At 43.9% G+C, this 23,716-nt stretch overlaps 5 protein-coding genes across 5 annotated transcripts; 3 read left to right on the top strand and 2 right to left on the bottom strand.

The window, feature by feature from the left end:
* Nucleotides 1–128: 128 nt before the first annotated feature.
* gatad1 (GATA zinc finger domain containing 1) lies at nt 129–2,174 on the bottom strand. The gene is made up of 5 exons (XM_076139340.1): nt 1,454–2,174; nt 1,098–1,220; nt 954–1,013; nt 659–842; nt 129–549 (listed from the first exon to the last, which is right to left on the bottom strand). Exons 1-5 carry the CDS (start codon nt 1,664–1,666, stop codon nt 350–352), a joined length of 780 nt encoding a protein of 259 aa, XP_075995455.1. The 5' UTR covers nt 1,667–2,174; the 3' UTR covers nt 129–349.
* A 292-nt stretch (nt 2,175–2,466) lies between these two features.
* On the top strand, nt 2,467–4,382 carry chrac1 (chromatin accessibility complex subunit 1). Its single transcript, XM_076139342.1, has 3 exons — nt 2,467–2,696; nt 2,848–2,974; nt 3,461–4,382. The coding sequence occupies exons 1-3, from the start codon at nt 2,520–2,522 to the stop codon at nt 3,538–3,540; spliced, it is 384 nt and encodes a 127-aa protein (XP_075995457.1). The 5' UTR covers nt 2,467–2,519; the 3' UTR covers nt 3,541–4,382.
* Nucleotides 4,124–6,974, bottom strand: LOC142989698 (uncharacterized). Its single transcript, XM_076139341.1, has 3 exons — nt 6,741–6,974; nt 5,525–6,079; nt 4,124–4,878 (listed from the first exon to the last, which is right to left on the bottom strand). The coding sequence occupies exons 2-3, from the start codon at nt 6,070–6,072 to the stop codon at nt 4,737–4,739; spliced, it is 690 nt and encodes a 229-aa protein (XP_075995456.1). The 5' UTR covers nt 6,073–6,079; nt 6,741–6,974; the 3' UTR covers nt 4,124–4,736.
* A 1,157-nt stretch (nt 6,975–8,131) lies between these two features.
* Nucleotides 8,132–11,453, top strand: stmnd1 (stathmin domain containing 1). Its single transcript, XM_076139469.1, has 5 exons — nt 8,132–9,068; nt 9,147–9,286; nt 9,601–9,732; nt 9,817–10,140; nt 11,298–11,453. The coding sequence occupies exons 1-5, from the start codon at nt 9,005–9,007 to the stop codon at nt 11,451–11,453; spliced, it is 816 nt and encodes a 271-aa protein (XP_075995584.1). The 5' UTR covers nt 8,132–9,004.
* Nucleotides 11,454–12,745: 1,292 nt separating this feature from the next.
* rbm24a (RNA binding motif protein 24a) lies at nt 12,746–20,617 on the top strand. The gene is made up of 4 exons (XM_076139513.1): nt 12,746–13,206; nt 14,637–14,760; nt 14,963–15,017; nt 20,266–20,617. The coding sequence occupies exons 1-4, from the start codon at nt 13,039–13,041 to the stop codon at nt 20,615–20,617; spliced, it is 699 nt and encodes a 232-aa protein (XP_075995628.1). The 5' UTR covers nt 12,746–13,038.
* The last annotated feature ends 3,099 nt before the right edge of the window (nt 20,618–23,716 follow it).

Below are 23,716 nucleotides of genomic sequence, written 5' to 3'. Positions count from 1 at the left end.
GTTGTATTAGTATGCAGGACAGTAGTAACCTTGTGTTAGGTTTTCGCCTGTGTTGGTCTGTTTGCTCATACAGAAACTCTATGGTCAAATTTTTTTTGTAAAAACATAATTACAGACAAAACATGATGGAAAAGGTCTCTCTTGTTTATTACTAAATACAAAAGTAATATTCCAATGCCTAATTTGTTCCTGACAGATCGTTACACTTGGATTCCTTCACATATCAAATTACAAAAAGTATCATCCATAAGAAAAAAACTGGCTGTTCTCAACAACAGTTTGGTTTTTCGACTATGTTACACAAATATACACGCGTCTGTTTTAAAAACAACAGACTTGAGTCCAGATCTCAGCTGTGTTGAGTGCTGCCGCTGACTGATTCTTTGACGGTGATGGCTGGCGTGGGTCCTATGTGCGTCCAGATGTAGGCCTTCTCTGGCCGGTTGGGAATGGTGGGGAACGGAGAGCTTCTTGATTTGAAATACTCAGAGGGGGCGTGGCACACAAACTCTAGATACTCCATCTTTCTGGGCAGGTCCTCCTCCGGGCCTAGAACGCATCAACGGACAATTCTTCAGAGTAAATCAAAGGAAACCTCGCTGGTGGAGGGAAGGTAAAACCCTAGAAAACTCTCTCTCACACACACACTTTGGCTTACCGACTATGTATGTCCCGGGATCAAACTGATCTTTGGGACTAGCCTGGGTGGGGATGAGCCAGGTCAGTGCAGCACTCTTCTCGCAGTACTGGTCCTGCACGAAGCCACGGATCTGAGCGTAGTACGGCTTCCCATCCTCCTCGTCCGTCACCTTGATCACATCTCCAGTCTGGTAGTACACACCCTGTGGAGAAGATCAAGCAGGAAACGTCACCTGGCTGAATATCTAACTCGTCTGCAAACAGATCTGCTCAGATGAAAACAGGATGTGTGACCTTTATGTTGAACACTGTACCTTATAAAAAACAGATTCTGACGTGATGATTGTTGCTACAGATTCTGGTGCTTTGATCGGCTGCAAAAAGGAAAACCACATGAGCGTCAAACTCTGAGAGACGTCAACATTTACTGTGCGCATCAAATCTTATGTCTTACTTACATTCTTCAGTTTGAATATGTGTCTCCTCCCTTTTCCTTTTGTTGACACTTTCTTCTCAGATGCAGGCGCTTTGTACTTGGTGCTTCTTAACCGTGCAGACCTCCTGTGGATCTCCTGCTTGGACTAAAAACAGAAAAACATTGTTATAAACGAACCTCCTTATATGATATTTAGCCCATATTGCACAACATTCATTTGTCCATCGAGTATTAGACGATAAGAGGCTAAAGACTTAAGACCGGTGAACTTTTGAATCTAATTGCACAAGGATGACGTAAGCCAGTTTCACCTTTAAGAAACATTGATTCTACTTTTTTCAAACAGATCTTAGTTGAAGCTTTCAGCAGTGAACCGACCTGCTTCCCCCCGCCATTGCTGGGCTGTGTGATGGAGGACACCGAGGCGCCTGCTGCTCCTACTCCTCCTACGCCGCCGCCGCCGCCACCGACGCTACTGCTGCTTTTCCCCGTGCAGCTGTTACACAGGATCTCCCCCTGGCTTCCTTTCTTCCACATGGATGAAGAGTTGGTTTTGCACACAGCGCAGCATGGCTTCAACCCCAGCGGCATCTCGGGGCTCCGATGAGAAAAAACAAATGTCTTAACAATGAGATCAGGCTCCTGCAAACTGGAAATCCACCCTGTCAAAGCCGAATAACGAGGACGCGACCGTCTTCAGGTTATAATCTGGAGTATTAGGTCGCCTATGGCAGCACCGACACCATTAAAACGCAACCCAAATTGTTATAAACATATTTTAAGCAGCCAATCTGCTCTTAAATCTAGATCCACTGTTTACTTCTTCTCATTTGTGGGGGTTGTCAGTTAAACGCTACCGCCACCCTCCGGACTGGAGTGTTGAACTTGAACGTATTCATTTTCCACTCAGATGAAGCGTTTTAGAATTAGTTTTTTTTGTACCTAAATTAACAATTAATAATCTATTAATCATTGATCTGAGTAAGAACTCTGCACTTTGACTATTTATTTTCATTTTTGTATTCACTTTTACAGATGCATTGTACATAGTAAGTAGACGTTCTGCTAGTGTACATTTATAGAGTTGTATTGATATAATGACAAGACATTTTCAGATACCTATACAGATACGTGTAAAGAAAAGTAAAATAAATAATGTACCCACTGCAATCACATCAGGTTGTATTATTACGGTACAGTGAAATGATTCTTCCTTCGTTTGTGGGATTAGGGGAAACAATTTATCTTCTTATTCGTTCTTGGAATATTCTGTAAAAAAAAAAAAAAAAAATTGTGGCGCGGAGAAAGACTGAAAAGATTGACGTTATACCTCCCCGCCAGTAGATGGCAGCAATCCAGTTAGCACAGGTCGACGACCACCACGAATTGGACGAAGAAGAAAAAACGTTCAGCACCTTCAAAACAATACTTCAACTTCCGCATCATGTCTCGCGCGGTGTTGATGAAGATGTCTGAAAACAACTCGGACAAAGAGGAACAGACTTCAAGCAAAGGGAAAAACATTTCCCTGCCGATTTCCAGAGTGAGGCTCATCATGAAAAGTTCCCCAGATGTGTCCAGCATTAACCAGGACGCTCTTTTCCTCACTACAAAGGCGACAGTAAGATAAATAACACGCTAATTACCGATTAAGTTCCTCCATCTGCTCCTGCTTAACGGGCCGCTTGTAGCTTGTGATGCTAACATGATTCGCGAATACAGCCTATGAATTACAATCTATTGTTGTGATTCCATGTATTGTGTTACTGTAGGAGCTGTTTGTCCAGCATCTGGCTCTGTCCTCCTTCAACAACGGCTCCGGGAAGGACACCAACACGCTGTCCTACAGTGACCTGGCCGACACCGCGGAGGAGTCGGAGACATTCCATTTCCTCACAGGTAAACAATGGACACAAGGGAAATGTGTTAAAATGCTCCACTTTAGCTCCAACAGTCTTAAATTAGAGACAGAGATGGAACTTGTGAATGAATGAAACTTGTATTGTATGTAGGCATTCACGTGGACAGCTCAGTGCCCACGTCCTGTTTACTATGACGCCACCTGGTTACAGTATCTAGGTCATGTGGTTCCTGGAGTTTCCTATCTACACAGGTGTTTTGAGTTGTGCCTGATTAGATACTTAAGTGGAAACAGGCCAGTTTGTACAGTAGAAACGCACAGGTGAAACTAATTTCTTTAACGATGGTTCTATTCCATAAGCCTCTGGTTCATCATCTCCACTTATGCTCCAATTCATTTAGTTTCTTACATCTAGGGCTTGTAAATAGTTTCACAGCACTTTAAGCTCATGTTCTGATGTACAGTAAGATGATGGGCAGTGAGTGTGTCATGTGTTTGACTCTGTGTAATCCCTTCATTGACAGATATCCTGCCGAAGAAGATCTTGGCTCGCGATTACCTCAAGTCTTTGGAGGAAATGCAGGAAGAGGACGCAGACTTTTAAAGGGGCACAGACCACTTTCACTTGTTTGTAAGTCCACGCCGGCCTCAAGCTGACAACTGGCTCGAGACACGGCTGGATTCCTTCAATGCTTTTACAAATACGTCAGAGAAAGTGGAACTAAAGCCACAAAATGGCACATATGAAACTAAGTGAAGTGTAGTGTCGTTTTGCTGAGATAACATTAATGCTAGAAACCTAAATCTGCCCCTAAGGCCTAAACACTGCTGTCTACAATCTGCCCTGAAAGTTGTCATACATATTTCATCACCCAAAGATTACTGTATATAAGGTTATGTACTGTTATTGCTTACCAAATGAGCAGATCAGCATTTTTCTACTATACAACAATAAGCTTGTACTTGTAGATTATGTAGCAAGCTGTAGCATTTGATTTTGTTTTTATTATGGTAGACCAAGACAGGAACTCATTCCACACAGCCGGAGCTCAGATGCCTCAGCACCTAAGTTATTGTTTCCTTTTGAAATTAAATTGGATGAACACAATTTCAGAGTAGCTCTCAAATTTGATCATAAAATCAATTCTTAGCAAATGATACCATTATGGCAGTTTTCTTAAGAGATATGATTTGTCATGTCTAAATTGTGAATAACCTTATTTACTTGAAAGTAGTTTGAACAAATTAAATGTACAAATGCGACTTATTCTCTTTTTAATTTAACAAAACAAAACAACGTCTCAACTTTCTAAATTAAAATTCACACTCACCCTTATAGATGTGAATATTTAATTAATGTGTACATAACAACCGGTCACCTCATCAGGCTTTTGCCTCCTGTACTGTCTTTTTCAGATTTGTTATTAAAACCAACAAACAAATATCCACACTGTTTGATATTTATTTCCCATCTCAATCTTGGCCAAAAGACATTTAATATGACAATTTATGAACTGTAGAACAACTCACTCAAAACTTCACAAGTGTCTTGCAGCTTTACTGGAGTCTGTTAACGTGGCCATTAAACCACCATATGGAGCAAACTTATAAAACTACTTTTAACTGCTACATGTCCATATGAAATCCCTGATGTGAGGTTGTAGGTTACATATTTAGGTCAGAATAAAGGTTGCCTATCTAGTATGCTTTGTCATACCACAGTGATCCTGGGCATGCATGCAGGGATACAAGATTATAAATACAATTCACTCACGGGACAAACAAGGCGGCAGTATGCTTTCACTGTAAGATAAGTTTGTTCAGTCGAAGCTGAGTGTTAAGCAGAGTTGTCTCCAGAGCAGAAAGCTGAGTATCCAGGAGGTTTGCCATGTGCTCTCTGCTATATATTGCATCTCTTGCACTGACCATCCGCTCCTTTATTCTGAAAGGGATGGAAAAAAAACAAAAGTAACATCTGGAAATCTGGCAAATACGGTTTTTCCACATTACCTAATTTTCTTGAGAACTCCAAAGAGTCATGATTGTTCCAAACTAAAGGCAAAAGCAAACATGTTGTGCCTGAGCTTTGCCTCAACCAGTCCCAACAAATGACTGCTGGAAAACACTTGAGATGACTGAGCTGCTGTCTGGATTCTGTTTGCACTATGTCTGGAGCAGCATGAAGCTGGCAACAACAAACATGCAACAACAATCCAAGAGACCAGCTTTCCTCACTTACATCACTTTAGGAAACGGCCTCACATCTGGCCTTGGATCAGTAATTATTTGAAACTTAACAGTTTGCTCTAACACACCAGGACTAGTGACAACACCACAAAGGAATGTAACAACTGCTGTTCCCCAGTGTCCTTAGTGTTACAAAGTGTTGAGTCCTGCAGAGGATTTTAACAGCATTTAGCAGAGCAACAGATCTGTAAAGAATTAGTTTCACGTATGCAGGTGTGTGTAAATGTGTCATGGAAAGCAGAACATGACTTATGTGTTTGATTGTTTTGTTCCAACTGCACCACTGTTACATGAACTAATAAGAACATTTTAATAGATTAAAACAGTATAGCTTTACCCACCTTGAGAGAAGTCCCTGCTCTGTCCCATCTTTCCTCTTCTCCTCCAGCGAGACAAACACCTCCTCCATGGTCAGCATGGTCTCCGTCACACTCAGGTGATCTGAGCGGATCCCTTCGACTTCCTCTGTAGCTTGGTTTTGGAAGGACATTCCTCCGTCATCCATCCCACTTGAAGTGGACACGGCATGTAGGGCAGCTCTGTTCTGGAGAACGAGCAGACGGGACCTGGCAAACTCCTCCGGTCCCACTATGTTGTCCCAGCACACTGGAGAGGACGGAGGGAGCCAGAAGCGCTGGGTGCAGTTGACCGGCTTCCCTGCGTTCTCTGTAGTGAAGGGGCTATCAGCTGGGAAGTTGTTGAGCAGGTGAAGGAAGGATGATCCAGAGCCCCATTCCCAGTCATCTATCTCGATTTGCCCAGACTCTTCCTCTATGGAAAAGCTGGTGAAGGCCCCTGCTGCTGCTGCTCCCTTTGGTGGGAAGCAGAGCCCCAGTAGGAGGCAGCAGGACAGGCAGGCCCAGACCCTGCTCTCTACCCCCCGGAGCATCTCCAACCTGAGTGGACCATGAAATAACAACAGGCTTCAGTAGAGCAGAAAGTGAAGTAAGAGACACACACACGCGCTCACACGCACGAACATGTGTGGTGTGCGTACATGTCTTCATCATACTGAGTGATGATGAAGCTGTGATACTCGGTGTATCCACGCAGCCTTGGTGCGTTTTCTACAAAGATTATATTGTGCACCTTTAGCCATAACAGACATATGTTTAGTAAGACTGTTAAATGTCTAGAGTTAAAAATCAGGCTCTAAAAAGTCCGGAGGTATGATAACGTGTGAAAACAACCAGAGTAACGTCGCGAGTTTCCCTTCATAATAAAAGAGTATCTTTTACAAAACTCAGACAAAAAGAGAAAAACACATACCTAGGCTATAATTCACTTCATATCCCTCCAGGATTGTCTTTACTATTTATCTAATACGCTTTAAATGAGAATTGTCGCAGCATAAACTCGAGTTCTATTTTACATTTTGTACCGGAAGTTGCATTTTCTTTCACTGAATTTGACACAAAACACAATGGAAAGGGTGGAAAGTAGTAACTCATGCATCCTGATGACTGCCGACAATGAAACAATGTACTTATAAATACAAACAAACACATTTTCCACATAATTGCATGAGTTTGATGTATATGCAGCAATATATCTTACCTTACAAAGAAATGCTAGCGAGGAAAGCAGTCAAGAGTGTGTGTGTGTGTGTGTGTGCGTGAGTGAGCTGAGGCGCGCCTCTGGGTCCTGAGCGGTCGGAAAAAATGACTCGCTTCTGTAACCTCTTACATGCAATCTGGGATGGGATCACTGTTTACTAGCCTGTAGTCAGGAACAAGAGTTTTCCCTCAAAGGTTGCGAGGGAAATTGGGGGAAAATGCATCCCAAATAGTGGAGGGCACATCTGCAACAAAACAAGCTGCATATGACTCAATCAGTGGTCTGCTGTCTGCTGATGTGGTTCTTTTTTGGGAATGGTTTTATTTGCAGCATTTGATCATTTAATGAATCCATTGTGTGTGTTACTCTGTGTGTTACAGCCTGTTCATGGTGTTACTTGTAATTTTGGAATATTTAGACATACGCTTGATTGTAAGTAAAACATTCTGCCTTATGCATACGACATAAAATATAAAATATACGACTGGCAACACTCTCTTAATTAACAACATATGTAGTCTTAAATTGACTAAGCAACCAGGAATGGAAGACAGTTTTGGCATAAACAGTTGAGGGTGTTGTAATTTTAAGGGAGGAATGGATATGAACCAGGAATGCAGTGCATCTCTGGATAAACGCCACCAAATACGACGTCTCGTGAACTGTAATTCGCGTTTCCACCACAGGAGGCAGACAAAGCTCGTCATTACTTAAGCAAACATTATTTTACGATTACTTATCTTTTTCATCCTGGCGTGGAGAACACAGTAATATACAATACACTACAAAAACACAGTAATTGTAAAGGTAATAAAAACATTTTGAGTAAACTTTACCAATAATATGAGATAAAGAACATACATAACATATACATTTATAGTGATTTTACATGGAGGTAACTTAACACTGTTGCTTTTTTTTTTAAAGTAATTTCACTCTTTTTTTTTTAAGAAAACGACGCTAAACCATTAATAATAATAATAGTTAATAAAATATTTATCCTACAATCGGCGCCTCAACACTTTCCGTCCCAGTGCAGCATCAAAGAGTAATTGAAGAATGTCTGTGTGCCGGACATGAGTCGGTGTTTTGTAGTGGTCTGACTCTGACACCCTCAGCTTGTCACCTCTTTAACCAGGTTGCATTTATTGTAGCAACGCTCCTTAGTGACGCGCCATGGAGACTGTCAGTGTGTCTATGTAAAGGAATGCACGGCTCGGCTGCGGCTCAGCTCCAGAACCCGACCGGGCGCACCGAGGCGTCGTAAATCCACACATTTATGACTTTTATGGGCTTAATTCTGAGGTGAAAATGGGATGCGGAAGCTCCAAAACCACCGCGGTCCAAGCGATCAGGTCAGAAGAGGAGGACGGGGGCGAGGTAAGGGACACATCCGGACACTTTCTCTATTATTGCGCAGTACACATGTTTGTTATGTTTATGTTTATCACTGTGAAACTTTGCTTAATTAATTTTTTGGGGGGAAATTGCCGGGAACTACTGATGGCACAGTGATGGACGTGACCGAAATCCCGCGATGTTTGGAGCCCCTTTGAGAGAAACGAGAAGAAACATAATTAAGGTTTATTAAAGAAATAAACGATTAAAGAAATAATATAAATAAATATCTAATATGTACTGTTTAATAACGTTCACTAATAAGTCATTGGTCATCATCGCAAGACAGGATAGGAAGAATGAGGCCCCTAGAATGCTCACCCTAACTGAACAGATTTTTAAAAATCCCTTTTTGATCTATTTTATTCTTAAATAAACCTTCCAGTCGTCTTTCCCAAAATACATTGAAAGTGCAGCTATTATCTCCCTGATGTCTGAAATCTTTTTGTTTTTCAGAATGAATGTGATGAAGTTAAACGTCTTTAATACTGTACATACAGAACATAAACATACTAATACTTCAATATTCTACTGTAATAAAGTACTTGAGTAAATGTCTTTAGTTACTTCCCAGCTCTTTGTGTTAGTTTTAAGTCTGAGTCATGTAATTGTTTCAAATCTAAGCAATTGTGTTTTCCAGGAAATACACACACATACACACACAAATACACACACCGCCATGACAACATCATGTCATGGATACCATACAGAATAGGAGGAGAATATAAAAATCTTCCTGTAGTGCTGGATTGAATGTCTCACTCATTCATGCTGTGTCTCTGTCCTGTCAGGCTGAGACGGGGGGGAAACATGGTGGCCGTGGAGACTCAGCCGTGTCAAAGGTCACCACAGACAGCGGGGTGGTGATGGAGAACAGAGAGATCTCGCTGATACCTGGATCGGTATCCACTAAACCCCTTCCACTGACAGGTGTGCAGTCTGTGTGTGACTTGTGTGTGTCAGACACTTTGAATGAAGCAGAATTAAAGTAGTCCACTGAACTTCCAGGCCTGCTGCAGCACGAGAGCTCAGCGCAGGAACGTCCAAAGTCCAGCGACATCCTGGAGGAGCTGCTGACCCAGGGCATCATCCCTGTGGGCCAAACCAGAGAGAGGGGCAGCGGGGCAGGGGAGGCCTACAACATCATGGTGGGTAGCTGGTTCACACTTGTAAAGGGCAAAGGTCAAGTACAAGTATCTACTGCTGTCAGGTTATTAGTAGTAACTGAAACAATAATGAAAATTAAGATGAAAGCATAAGTGAGTGACAAAAACTAAACTTACATAAAATAACACTGTAAAACTAGTGGTTTGATGTTAAAGCTTGTTCTCTGTCTCCCTCTGGTGTGTGTGTGTGTGTGTGTGTGTGTGTGTGTGTGTGTGTGTGTGTGTGTGTGTGTGTGTGTGTGTGTGTGTGTGTGTGTGTGTGTGTGTGTGTGTGTGCGTGTGTGTGTGTATACAAGCTGGACGATCAGGAAGGAGCCAAACGAAGGCCTCCTGCACGACTGGAGTCCCTGAAGGCCAAAACTGAGCAGAGTCCCACCAGCCGAGAGGCCATCGATGAGAAGATGAGGCAGGCAGAGGAGAGGCGCAAGGTACATGGTGTGTGTGTGTGTGTGTGTAATCACGCACCTTAGGTTTCTCTAATCCTCTCTAATCATCTCCCTTCACTATCTCAGTTAAGGGAAGATGAGCTCAATACTCGACTGAGGACCAAGTCCGCCCGTGTCCGTGTCCCCGCCCCCACGTCTACGACCCCACAGGAAGAGGACCCCACTGTCACCGTCGTGGAGCTTCTACACGCACCCCTGATACCCCAGCTCACCCCTGACCTGACTGGGACTCCGGGGAACCACGAGGACCTCCGAGATCTACCGCTTCACACCCAGGTCAGAGAGGCTACACACACGGCAGCTGAAGGCGGAGAGGCGGTGAGGGAGGCCGGAGGTGACGGGTGGGAGGGAAGAGGAGGAGGAGGGGACAAAGCAGATAACAGAGGAGAGGTAGATGAAGAGAGAATGAGAGAAGGTTCAGAGAGGGAGAGTTGGGACGGTGGCAGGGAAGAGGAGGATGAGGAGGAGGTGGAGGTGAGCCGGGTGGAGGAGCTGGTGTCCTCTCAGCTCCTCCGAGCCTCAGGGGAGCTGGAGAGCGACTCCACCTTTCACCACGCCGACGACAATGACGAGATATTTTAATTGATTTCATGTCACAGCCAACGAATCAGCACTGAGAGAGAAATGCAATAAATAAGTGATAGTAAGCTATAAACACAAAATTATATATATTCTATTTAGCAAGAAAGTAATCTATCAATCAACCATTGATTTGCTCTGCAGTGCAGGGCTGCAATGCATAAAGGAATGTGAGGGTTTTCAAGTTAGTGTATTATAAAGGTGTATGTACTGACTTAAATGATATTTTAATAAATATTTCCAAGACTTAATGTTCTTGCCAACGCACCAAACTGATCAATCAGATTTTTGTTTTACATTCAGTTGTGAAAAATGGAATTGTTACTGACTTGATCTGTACTGGTAGGGTGTACGTGTGTCTGTTGAGCACAAGGGGGCGCTGTTTCAGCTGGATGAAGTTGTATTCAGCTCCCACCTCCTTTGTAAAGCCCTTGAGAGTTGTTTGAGGGGTTTGGGGCAACTTGTGAGGAAGAACGTTGTTATGAATAAACAGTCAGGAGAGTTTCTTATCGATCAATAAACTTTATCTAAATTTTTCTCAACGTGTTGTGTTTCCTGAGCGTCTGTGTGTGTGACAGTGCTATGAGGGGGGGAGCTGTTTGTCTCTCCCCTCAAAGAAATCCAAAGCTTTGTGTTTTCACAGTAAATTTGACTTTTGGGACAGAGAGAGGAAGATGATGAGGGTGAGCTTGTGTGACTGCCGGGTGGGTATTCAGCTGTTGCGGTGACCTTTGACCTTTTAGATGTTGTCTGTCTGACAGGTGTGTGCGGTGGCCAAATGCCAAACAAGCACAGAGTTACAGTTTCAGCGCGAGTTCATCTGATATGCATGATTATGGAAATATTGCTTTAAATCATTTCTAAACAGGGTCAGAAAGGCTTTTTGGACAGGAATCAACATTTTTATTGCCCAGTGTGACCGACGGTGTATTGAATCATATAAATTGTCACTTTGTGTATTTCTAAAGGCTCTTGGCTCAAAGCAGCAACCTTTGAATGGGGCCACAGGGTGCTATTGTCAAAACATAAGAGCATTCAGACTAGTCAGCGTGCTGCACACGGACCGAGACAACAAGGGGACGCAACCTGAGCGGCTCCCCATTGTTGCGCTCGGGGACACTTGACACTGGTCCCCCCCCTTTTTGACCGCTGGGTCTTTAAAAGGCACATGGCTGCATTAATAAACTAGTGAGAGGACGGAGGATGCGACAAAAAAGACGTATCGAGTTGCGTCCTGTGTTTCTTTGTGAGTCCGAACCCCAAAGAGCTGCAGATGCACATTCAGACATACGTATATAAAGTGTGTAAAACAGATTCCCTCTTCTCTTACAAACAGGAAATCACCTGGTAGATAGTATACACTTTACAAATGCAGGGTCATGTGGGATAAAAGGTGAATCGTCATCTTTAGCGGGGCCGCTTCTCCTAATCAGAACAAAATCGACATGTGGTCTCTTCCTTCCTGCAAACATGGTTACTCATGGCCCGACCAGCAGACACAGGACGGGGCCAGTATGTAGGCCACAGGAACAGCGCGGCCCAGAGAAGCCGAGCCACCATGAATGATTAACAGCACGGTTCCCTCTCACGTTACCGCAGATGAATTACTCATCCTGGCTGTTCAGAATGATCCAACACGCTCCACAAGTTCACTTAATGACCAAATGGCGGATCTGTTTACTGACGGACGACCCATTTCACCACTAATTTATTGCTCCCCGGCTTCAATTAATGACATCATTTGTGATTTTAACAATGGGGAGAGAGAGAGAATCCTTTTTTGCTCTCTTTCATGATAATTAAGGTGAATCTTCAGGCGATGGAGCTTTTATTGACTTTAGTCAGTAATAGTGTCAAGCACAAACACAGAAACGGTGATCTAAAGGGCAAAACACACACCTTCGACCCTGTACAGGTGGACTGTCTGCACCTGTCTGTCTCTTGGCTGTAGGCACATATCTGTCCCCGGGCCTGTGTGTCCTCTCGCCTATAATCCTACACACACACACAGGGTGGAGAGTGTGGAGCCTTTGCTTAGAAGTGAACAAAAGAGCGATGAAACTGTGCATTAAAACAGAATTAAGGTCAAATATCATCCACCGTTCCAGTCCTCTTCACCAAACACACCATCAGTTTAGGGCTTTTGTCACCTAATGATAGTTTATTAAACACATTCTCTATGTAATTACGCACGGTTTGAGGGTTTAAGTGTCCTTTTTGTGAGTGTGTGTGTGTGTGTGTGTGTGTGTGTGTGTTTGTGTTTGTGTGTTGCGCTCCGGAGTGTCAGTGTGCAGGCTTCCCAGCTGTTTTGCGCGCTTGTGGGCGGGCAGAGATGCAGCGAGGCTGGGTGGAGTTTGAGGATCAGCGCTTTTAGGAATGGGTCCCCTAAGCTATTTAGTTAGTTAGACAGCAGAGTGACCAAGAAGAGCTGGAAACACCTGATGGTCTGTTTGGGACAATCCACACATCTTCACCGCCGGAAGACGAAATCTACCTCCACTCTTCATTTTTTGTCGAGTTTTGTCCCACATTTTTATTCTTCTCTCAACTGAAGAAGTCACAGCTGATCTCTCCTTTTTCTCTCCCTCTCTTTCTCTCCTTCTCTCTCTCTCTCTCTTCATTGATAGTATTGATAAGGAGACGTTGCACTATTACTCTTTTTACTTTTTTTGATTGTTCCTATTTATTGTGATTTTTTGCACTACAACCATGCACACCACGCAAAAGGACACGACCTACACGAAGATCTTTGTCGGGGGTCTTCCTTACCACACCACGGACTCAAGTCTCAGGAAATATTTTGAAGTTTTTGGTGAGATTGAAGAAGCGGTGGTCATTACCGACAGACAGACCGGCAAGTCTCGGGGTTACGGATTCGTAAGTATCCAACTTTTGCCTCAGTAAACTTTATCTCGTTCGTTTCTCTTGGTTGTTTCTCTCAACTATCGCCCATATTAACAGAGTCATTGCCTTGTTTATGTTTTGATAAGCTTGTGGTATAATTTGCCGCTGGCTTCTGTCGCAACCTGGCAACCCTGCAACTTGTTGCGCGTTGGTATGCGCCCCGACACGTTCTTATAAACGAGCTGCACACACACACGCACACACACTGACAGCTATGGCGGTTGGGAAATACCGTTTAATATAACAGAACAGATTTGTCATTACGTCTGTTTATCCTCCTAAATTAAGGATGACGCACGAATTGAGGCTGCAAAGTTTAATTCGAGGCTCTGATCGATCGTAAAATCCAATCAGATGAACCTGATCAATGCCTCTTTAGTGTAATCAGCACATTGAGGGACTTTCCTGTGTGTTTTGGGGAGTTCAGATTCAACAATTAAAGGATTATACATGTCATGATATAATGTGGATTCATGTGTATTTAAGTGTCATGATTCTAAAATCTTATTATAGAAGGTTAAGCGGAATGACAAATACAAAATATGTATTTGTAGATACTAATCTCTGTGGCATTCAAGATTAGATTGTAAACATGAACATAGATCAGGAGTTCCAAACTATTACCCACATGAGCCCAAATCCTGCAGGCTTTCCTTCCTGTCCTCATTCATTGCTTTTACCTGGTATTCCAAGGTGCTCTCAGGAAAACTTGGATACCAAGTAAGAAAGTCAGATTAAATGGATTAGGAAAATAGGGGAAAAAACAGTTAATAGACTTAAATGTGTGTGTGAATGTTGGAGACGTAACCTTATTTAGCCAACAGGTTTGAGACAAGAATTGGAATGTTGTAATGTATGATGTAGTCATATGCCACTCACATAGAGATGATAAGAATGTTTAAAGTGACATTATTTGCTGTGTTTGGATGATATTTAATCAGTCACTTTGATGATCTGTGAAGTTGTACGATCTTCCTCTGCCTCTCAGAGGTGGGCAGTGTTTGTTCCCGCTTCTGGCGCTCCACATTCATTCATTATTCATCCTCCTAGTCTTTATTGTTTCCTCCAAAAGGCTTCAGGCTTCATGCACAGCCAGGAGGGTGTAAGTGTGTAAGAGGAGAGAGAGGCAGGCCGACGCTGCTCGTGTCGCTCTGAGCCGGGCAATAAAGTTTGACAGTTGTAATGGGAGCTCTAATGGAGCCATGTTGGGGCCGTACACTCGGCCTTCTCACCCTCATGAGTGTGATGGATGAGCTTGTGGTGTCCGATCCCCCTCCACACAAGAACACACTCACACACACATAAACAATGTGGGAAATATAACATTTGTTTTCACCTTCTTGCACACATACCTCCATAACCCACACTTCTGCGGTTGTGTGTCTGTCCCCCTCCCCTGTCAGGTGACGATGGCAGACCGCTCAGCCGCTGACCGGGCCTGTAAAGACCCCAACCCCATCATTGACGGCAGGAAGGCCAACGTCAACCTGGCCTATTTGGGGGCCAAACCTCGGGTGATGCAGCCAGGTAAGGATCAATAGGATTGGAACAGGAATGAGGATCAATAAACCCCCAAGACTAAACAAGAATCCATTATTGATTTTGAGTATTTCAGGATCCAGATCAACATAATTTGTGAATGCTTGTTTGGGGTTGAAGATCTTAGAATTCCAATGTTTTCTCCAGTGTTTCATGACTTCATACCTCTTATTATTTCTTCTCGTTTCAGGTTTTACCTTTGGTGTCCCCCAGATCCACCCTGCGTTCATCCAAAGGCCTTATGGGTAAGTATTGATCAGTGTTTCAGAGGAGAATTGGGAATTTCCAGAATTAAAAGAGATAAATCTGAATGTTCTGTTTTTCATATTGTCTTATATAGTTGTTAAATCAGTTATATTTTCAGATTCTGTAAACTCACAAAATGTAAAATGATGTTTAGCTTAATTGTTTGTAGTGTTTTGATCATTCTTTTGAAATTGTCCAGATAAACAAGTCATACTGCTTTTTCTAGGTTTGCCTGTTTGTAAAAATGTGTGTGTGAGTGTGTGTGTGTGTGTGAGTGTATGTGTGTGTGAGTGTGAATGTGTGTGTGAGTGTGAATGTGTGTGTGTGTCTGGTGTGTGTGTGTGTGTGTGTGGACAATGATGGAAAGTTCCAGCCTGACTCAATGTTATCTATCTTTCTCTGGTTCGACAGGCTCGCTCTCGGTTAAGCTAACTGTGCTAACTGCAAACTTATTGACAGATCAGAGCAAAGGAATTACCTGTAAACTCAAACACACACAAACAAGCTCTCAAAATGGTGATTATAGATGCATGTATGTTGGTTTCTGTTTCATTTTTGGCTTTGACTTTCTTATTTTCTCATTTTATTTGAATAGAACTTAGAGCTTTGTGTGCAGTTATGAAGTGGTGTTGTTAGCTAAACCGTGTGCTTTTTACTTTAATGACAAAAAAGCTGGATTGACTGAATTTTTTTGGGGTGCTCTTTTTCCTTTTTTGTGGAGGAGTGTTAACTTTGCCGAAGAGGAGAAAAGTTTTTAGTTTTTATTTATGACATTGTATTGGTTTTGTGCCGTAGCTTGTGGTTGACCTGTTGTGTTTAACAGGATGTGCTGTTTCATGTCTTGTTGGTGTGAGTGATGGATTTTCTGTGTGTTGTGTTGTTGTTGTTGTTTTTTACCCAATCACCCCTTTTTGTTTCTGCCCGAGAGTAACAAATCAACCCATAGCCTGCATGTGCTTTTAGCATCCTTGTAGTGTTTTTGACTGTCTGATATTAACATTTCAGTTGTGAACATCGCTCTCTCTCTCTCTCTCTCTCTCTCTCTCTCTCTCTCTCTCTCTCTCTCTCTCTCTCCCTCTCTCTCCCTCTCTCTCCCTGTCTCTGTTTCTCTGTATTCCTGCTTCTTTCACAACCTGTCCACATTTAAAGCCACGTTTGGTAGTCGCTGCTCGACTCTGGCGCTTTCGGTAGTGCTGTAGCACAAAGCTGCATCTCAAACTGCTCCAAGTGGCCCAACGGGGAAACAAACCCACTTCCGTTTCCTGTAAGCCCGTTCAAACCCCCTTCCTTCTTTGCCTCCTCGTTCGGCCCGTTTGCACCGGCGTCGTCTCAGACTTCGGCTGGTACACGACCTTGCGTGTAACCTTCACGTGCAGCTGCCGTACCAGGCTGTTATGGCTGCCATCGTCCACGTGGTCACTGTCACGTCCACATCCGTGCTAAGCAGGAAGCGGGGCCTTACACACATGAGCAAATATCCTATAATGCACTCATGCATTATGGGATATTTCACAGACCTGTGGCGCTGCTTTTTAATCAGAAATGTAAATGTCTAAAGGACGACAGGACTACGTTCCGAATGGAAGCTCGTGACCACACTGTACATCCATTCACAAAAGAAAACTCCTCACTGTGTCTGTGTGCGTGGATACAAAGGCTGTGTGAGATATGCTCATAGTTGTATGTGCACTTTGTGTGTCTCTTTGTCTGTCCTCATGTGTGTTTTCAGCTCAGCTTTGTGCACCATAGTCTCCAGTCTCTCTCTCTTTCTCTCTCTCTCTGTCTCTGTCTCTCCCCCTCTCTCTCCCTGTCTCTCTCTCTCTCTCTCCCCTCTCTCTCCCCTCTCTCTCCCTCTCTCCCTCATTCTGTGTCCGAGCCAGCTTTCGTCACATGGGCTCTTGGTGTTAAGGAAAACAAGCGCGCCTATTGTGCCACACAAAGCCTCGAATGCTGACGCTGCAGTCGCATGAAGCTCTATGTTGTGTGTGTGTGTGTGTGTGTAGGGGGGAGAGGGGGGTGTCTGGTTTGGAGAGGTGGAGGGTGGGGGGTGCCCTTTTCTTTCTGTCATGGAGGAGCAGGACATGGGCCTTTAAAACCAGGTCATACTGCATAGGGGACCAAAAACACTCAAACATCACTACGCCCGTACCATTAGTCCATAGCAACCAAACGCACATGTCAACCAACTTCGGACCCTAAAACGCGCAGGTTAGCTTTGTGAATCAGTTCCTGCCACTGCTGGGCCAGTTCGACACGTAATCAGACATGTGGTCATCGATCACAAGTCTGGACCGACTCCAGGCAACCAGGCACACCAGATGTCAGGCGACTATCAGAACAAACCACTCCAGTTACCTGAGAGGGTGTCGCCAGGTTTTATTGAGCAGTCGGGTTTCTTCTGCTCGCATGCTAACTCCTCATGTGAAGTGAATGTCATTGGATCAGACCCCAGAATGAAGCGCAGTCCTTTATATTTGTATTAAGTATTATCAGGCTACCTCCCAGTGTGAGTCTTCAGCTTTTGCAATTTGAATTAAAATGAGACACATGCAAAGTGGTCAGATTCAGCTGCTGTAAGACATTTACATGTCGCTTTGCAGAACAGAGGGATGCCTGGCTCCAAATTGAAGACATAGTAAAGGCCGTCAAGTGCCATTTGCTTTGTAGGTACTTAACTCTTAGCTGCAATTACGATCACAAGGAAGATACCAGTTTACAAGCCCTGGTAGGTCTGCGTCTGACCTAGATCAGCGGTTTCTAACCTAATCTGTTACCGCTCCACAGCGTGTATCGGCTTCTCCTCCGTCGTAAGCGTCCTCTCACATTCTCAAGAGCTCGGAAGCTGATAGAATTGGAACCGAGAATTCACCAAGTCACATGTGACAGAGCCCAACGAAGCCCATATCTCCACCCGCATTATGTGGCGCACATCAGACGCTCGGTTCAGTCTGCGTTTATTTGCGTGCGCTGTCTTTCTCAGATGGCACAGAACCTTTATTTAGCCTTGAACTTTAATGACCACCGGGCTGCAGGAACACAACATTCCAGATACACACACACACATAGACACACACTATAGGTACCAGCATGGCTTTACACAAACAACAGCCACGCAGATACAGCGGTATTTATAAATGGTACACTTTGACCATCTCCAGGGAGATTTGGGGGCACATTGGATGGGTCAGCCAGAGATTCGCTTCCCATGGTCAAAACCCCTGCTTGGGCTTCGTTTGTGTACCAGCGACTGCCACTGTGAGCCGCGTTTTACCTTCCTGTGGATATTGAGCCGGTGGAGATTGCAAGACGAGACAGTTAAAAAATAGATCCAGCCTGTATAGTCAATCACGGGCTGTAATATTCCAGGGAATGCTCGATGACACGGACGTTCAAGATAATTTTACAATCCGAGACTCGCTTCTATAAGACTTGTTGAATCCCAAGTGACCTGAATTCTTGAGCAAGGCTTGGATGTTGCGCATAATTTCCCCCTAAATCATAAAATTTTAATAATAATGTATCAAACAAACACTAATTTATACGAGTTTTTGGTGTGTTTGAGAGTGTGTTTGTGCTAAACCTTTGTACAGCATAAGGGAGGTCTCGTATGTGTCTGTATGGTTTTGTTCGTATATGTGTCAAAGTGGAGGCATCTGACAATGACATCAGCAGATCCACGGTGACCTTTGCCCTCAGCAAAAGCCACACCAAACCTCTACATCCCCACTTACTCCCTCTTCCTCCCTGTCCCCTCCCCCTCCTTTGTTTCTTGTGTCTTTTTGGGTTGAGTGATTGTGCTGTTGCCGTGGTGTCGTCCATCGGTCCAGTCCAGGTGGACTTACTTTGATAGACTTCTTCCTCTCTGATGCCTTGCTGTTGTTTTGTCTTCCTGTTTCCCTCTGGGCACACTGGTTTTTGGTTGGGATGTGATTGGATTGGATAATGGAGTGCTGACAATAGGGTTGCCACGATAGATTCTGCATTTCCAGTTCTTCTTCTGTCCTGATCCAGACTCTAAAAAGTGACCCGCCGAAGTTCATTTAAGATGTTTGTATATAGTGTCCTTGATTTTCTCTCAACAGCTTTTTTTTTTAGTCCTCCTCATCTAAACCCATTAGAAATCTAAACCACTGGGCTGCCGCGGGAGTTCTGTGATGTTGATAAGCGCCTGGAGCAAATATCAAATAGTTTCCAGCAATAAGTCAGGCCCAGTGCTTGTCATTCCATTTGAATTAACGTGAGATTGAATTTGACTCTAAAAGGGAGGGAGGGTTGTTCCACTTCAGGACATCAAAGACTCACACGCAAGGTTCACACAAGATCCAAAGCGGCCACGTTCTTCTTCTTCTCCTCCTTCTTTATCTCGACCAATCGTGTACATTTCAAAGAGTTTTCCAGAGCTTACAGAGTCTTGGGGTGGGATGTGACTATGTCATGGAGGGCAGAATGTGATCATTGTTCGTAATTGCTTATTTAATCCAAACATCCCTCGTGGTTCAGAGCTGAGCCCCCCCCACCCCCCACCCCCACCCTTTGTCCCAACACAGAGGGGGAAATGGCCAGCAGCGTCTTTTTTGAAAACTGTCCAGCTGTCAAAGCGGCAGTGACATTTTCACAATGCTCAAGTCCTATGTCCACAACCCCCCTCAGCACTGTAAGCCCCCATCCCCCAAATTAGGGAGGGGGGGGGGGGGCAGAGTCAATTCCACATGTGACTGACAGACAAGCAAATGTTCTCTCTCTCTCTCTCTCTCTCTCTCTCTCTCTCTCTCTCTCTCTCTCTCTCTCTCTCTCTCTCTCTCACACTCTGCCTTCCCCTGCCTCTCAGTAGCTCTGTCTCCAAACCCGTAAGCAAACTGCCCAAAATCAGAACTTAAACCATGAAACCTGTAAGCTCAGAGAAATCTGATCACAATCGTAATCACAGAAGTTCTTCTGTCAGGAGATGTGAGTGTCACAGGGGTTACACAAACTGCCTCTGGCCATTTAAACATTTCACCACACTCTTTTCACAGTGAGATTTCTATTTTGGCAGCCCTATGTTGTTCTAATCCCTACTAGCAGGCATTTCCTTGGTGTTCTTGACTGGTGGATTGGTCTGGGGCTGGGAGGTGGGAGGGCGCTTGGCCGCAGTGTGATGGAGTTTGAGGTTTAGTTGTTGGATTGGGGTTCTTAATCTCAAAAATGGCATTTGGTGCTCTGCTCTGGAAACCAACTAACTCCTCACATTTGTCTTAATCCCCGCAGCATCCCGGCCCACTACATGTACCCTCAGGCCTTCATGCAGCCCAGTGTGGTCATCCCACATGTTCAGCAATCTGCTGCCGCACCCGCCACCGCTTCCTCTCCCTACATCGACTATACCGGAGCGGCCTATGCGCAATACTCTGCAGCTGCGGCTAGTGCTGCCGCCGCCGCCGCATACGAGCAGTATCCTTACGCCGCCTCCCCCGCCGCTACAGGGTACATGACCGCCGCCGGGTACGGTTACGCAGTCCAGCAGCCTTTGGCCGGCGCCGCCCCAGGCTCAGCCGCCGCTGCAGCCGCCGCCTTTGGCCAATACCAGCCTCAGCAGCTGCAAGCAGACAGGATGCAATAGCAGCCACTGCAACCGCTGGACATGCAGGGAGAGGAGGCCCGACCCCGGCCCCCGCTGACCGGGCAGGAGAAGGAGCAGCGAAGGAAAAGAAAGAGGGAGTGGCCGTAAGGGCGGGCATGTCAGCGACTCAGAGGCAGAGATGCTCTAAAAGGTGATGATGGTGATGATGGTGATGATGCGGGTGATGGTGGTAGTGATGATGATGTTGATGATGATCCTGACAATGATGGTGGTGGTGGTGAGGTGAGGTGGGAACGTCATACAGTAGCTTTCCAACTTGCTGTGCTTCAACCAAAAAACGAGAAAAACCTTTACAGATCAAACTATGGAAAGTGATTAACTATTATTGTTGTTATAACTATGAATATTATTATTATCATTACTATTATCATTGTAGTATAGTACTTATTTCTAGAGAAGAAATGCAGGAACTAATCCCTGTGGTTGGTATATGTGTTAAACTAAGCCTTTTAAGTCCCATTGCTGTCTTTAACGTTAGTTTAAGAAACTGTTCTCTCTTTTTCATGGGGCACCTAGCATTGTTCCTAAAGTGTTTTCAATTATTTAAAGCCCTCACACATATTTATTATTGTTATTATTACATATTGGGGGCTTTCATTGTTCTTCTTGTCTTTTCAAGTGCATTGTTTTGGGAGTTAATATTTTCTGATAATCAGGGAAATGGAACCGTTTCCAGTGTATTATTATGTGACAGGATAGTCAGGATAGCGAGGAGCTGAAGAGTCGTAACTTGTGGCGTCACATATATTTAAAGAACTACCTTTTTATCTTCCTGATGCTGAATGTCCCTTTTTTTTTTACTCTCAACCTCTCGACCTATGCAAAGCAAACAAATCACCAGGAGACAGAAACACTGCAGGAACAAAGAAAAGAAATGAAAACTGCAAATGTCATCGACTCTAACTTGACTCTTGGACTGACGGGGGTCTGGCAAACAAAAGCACTGACAAAGGAAGAGGTTGAAAATGGCTTCAGACAATGAGAAACACCACATCAGTTGTGTTCCACACGTTTCACTCACACATGTACAGCGACGCTTGCATCCAGAGTTGCACACATAGCAGTCAAAGACAAAGGCACTGCAGTCATCTCTCTCTCTCTCTCTCTCTCTGCTTTCGGACGGAGATAGAGAGAGAGAAAGAAAGAGAGAGATAGAGAGAGAGAAAGAGAGAGAGAGAGCAGCTGCTGGTGAGGGTGGAGGGTTGGACCGTGTCGCTCCAGCAGCAGCACACAGACGGATCGCTCTGGAAAGAACGCATCACTTGTGCTCGTTTGTTGAGCTGTCACATTTTAATCCCCGAGCCCATTTGGGAAGCAACTTTACACCCCCACTCGACTCACACACACACACACACACACACACACACACACACACACACACACACACAAACACACAAACACACAAACACACAAACACACAAAGCCACCCTACCCCAGAGCCCCTAGTCATTCAGCCCTGCCCCTGTCAGCACTTCCACCTCTGTGCTGCAGTCAGGGGCAAGGCTGGTGTCAGAAACACACATTCACACACATTCACACACATTCACTTCACACACACACACACACACACACACACACACTGCCTCATGCCTGTCAAGAAAGGGTTTTGACTGCTGCCTCTGACATTATGTTGGTCCGTGTGCCTTATTTTTTACTGCTATTTAAGTGAAAAACTGAAAAAAAGAAAAATCTATTTAAGATTTAAGACTATTTATTTGAGGGTTGACTATGTTGACGCTCTAAGAGTAGAGACTTAGTGGCGGTACTGTATTAATAATATTATGTACTCATCTCAAGGCATATATAAGTTATTGATTAGTTTTAGTAATAATATTATTATGATTATTATTATTAACATACTCAACCAAAAATGTTGATGTAGGAGTTATTTAAGAGAAAATTCTGTTATGTGCACTGTACTTTTTTTTTTGCCTTTTGAATCTTTAGAACAGTGAATATTGGAATCCTGATGCCTTTTATATGGAAAATCCTTATTTAAATGCAGGCCTGTTTGCATGCAGATTGTACTCTGCCTCCTCTGTGTTTAGAGCTGTTGAGAACCACAAGAGAACAAAAACAATTCAGACAAAAATGAGCGGAAATGCTGCTTTCACCATTAGAATGTATAGTTGTCGTCATGGTTTCATTAGTTGTGCTTCATCAGATGGGCTATTTTACACTGTTGGGAATTTTTATACTTGAACTATTTCTTACAAGGGAAAATATGATAAATAAATGACAAAAAAAACTTTTTAAGGAAGCTTTTCATTGTCACTGGATGAAGGCATGTAAAGTGTTACTATTTAAATGCAAAGGTCCTGTTGGTATTAAAACCTTTACTTCAGAATTTCAATGGTATTTACTCAAAATTGGAATAAAATGTTCTATATTTAAAAAAAAGCTTGGTGGTGTTTATTTTAACAAAGGTATCAAACTACAGCAAGTTAGAGGGAAAAGGTCCCATGCCAGGTTGTGTGAATGTGAAATACCTTTCATATGAGGCTTTGGGTTCATTCTAATCTTAGATACTCATCCACAAGCATTTCCTATGTATGTGTGTGTGAGTGTGTGTGCGTGTGTTTGCATGCATTCGTCTACTTTTGTGTCTGCATTCGCTCACAGCTGCAATGTGACAAACAGCACACATTCATACATAGATAGCAGATGCCGTGCTGCTGCTGCTGCTCGCATGTTACACCACTTTGAGCAGATGTTATCACTAACATTTGAAACAAATACTCTCACATTACAGTCACACCCAAAGTTTGCCTGGATGACACTGACACAGCATCAAGTCCCAGAGAAGAAGCTCTATTAATGATTTATCTGCTTTAATCAATAAGTCATGTCAGGAGTGTTTCAGTGTACAGTGTTTCAGTCTAACAGGGGGGAAACACAAAACTGGCCCATGTAGCCGGGCAACTGTGACGCAGCGCGAACACACGGCACGGCAGCAAGGCCTTCTGGGTGAAATCAGCAGCTGTCATGGCATCTGACCTCAGACATAACAAGGCTACGACTACTTTGTTTATTCAAAGGTTGGAGGATAATGTCTGAGAGCTCAAATGTTGACGACGG

Source organism: Genypterus blacodes, unplaced genomic scaffold (genome assembly GCF_046128005.1).
Source record: "Genypterus blacodes isolate CSIRO-AG114 ecotype Tasmania unplaced genomic scaffold, CSIRO-AGI_Gbla_v1 ptg000438l_1, whole genome shotgun sequence".
NCBI classification, from domain to species: Eukaryota; Metazoa; Chordata; class Actinopteri; order Ophidiiformes; family Ophidiidae; genus Genypterus; species Genypterus blacodes.
This window is presented reverse-complemented; position numbering and strand designations above follow the sequence as displayed.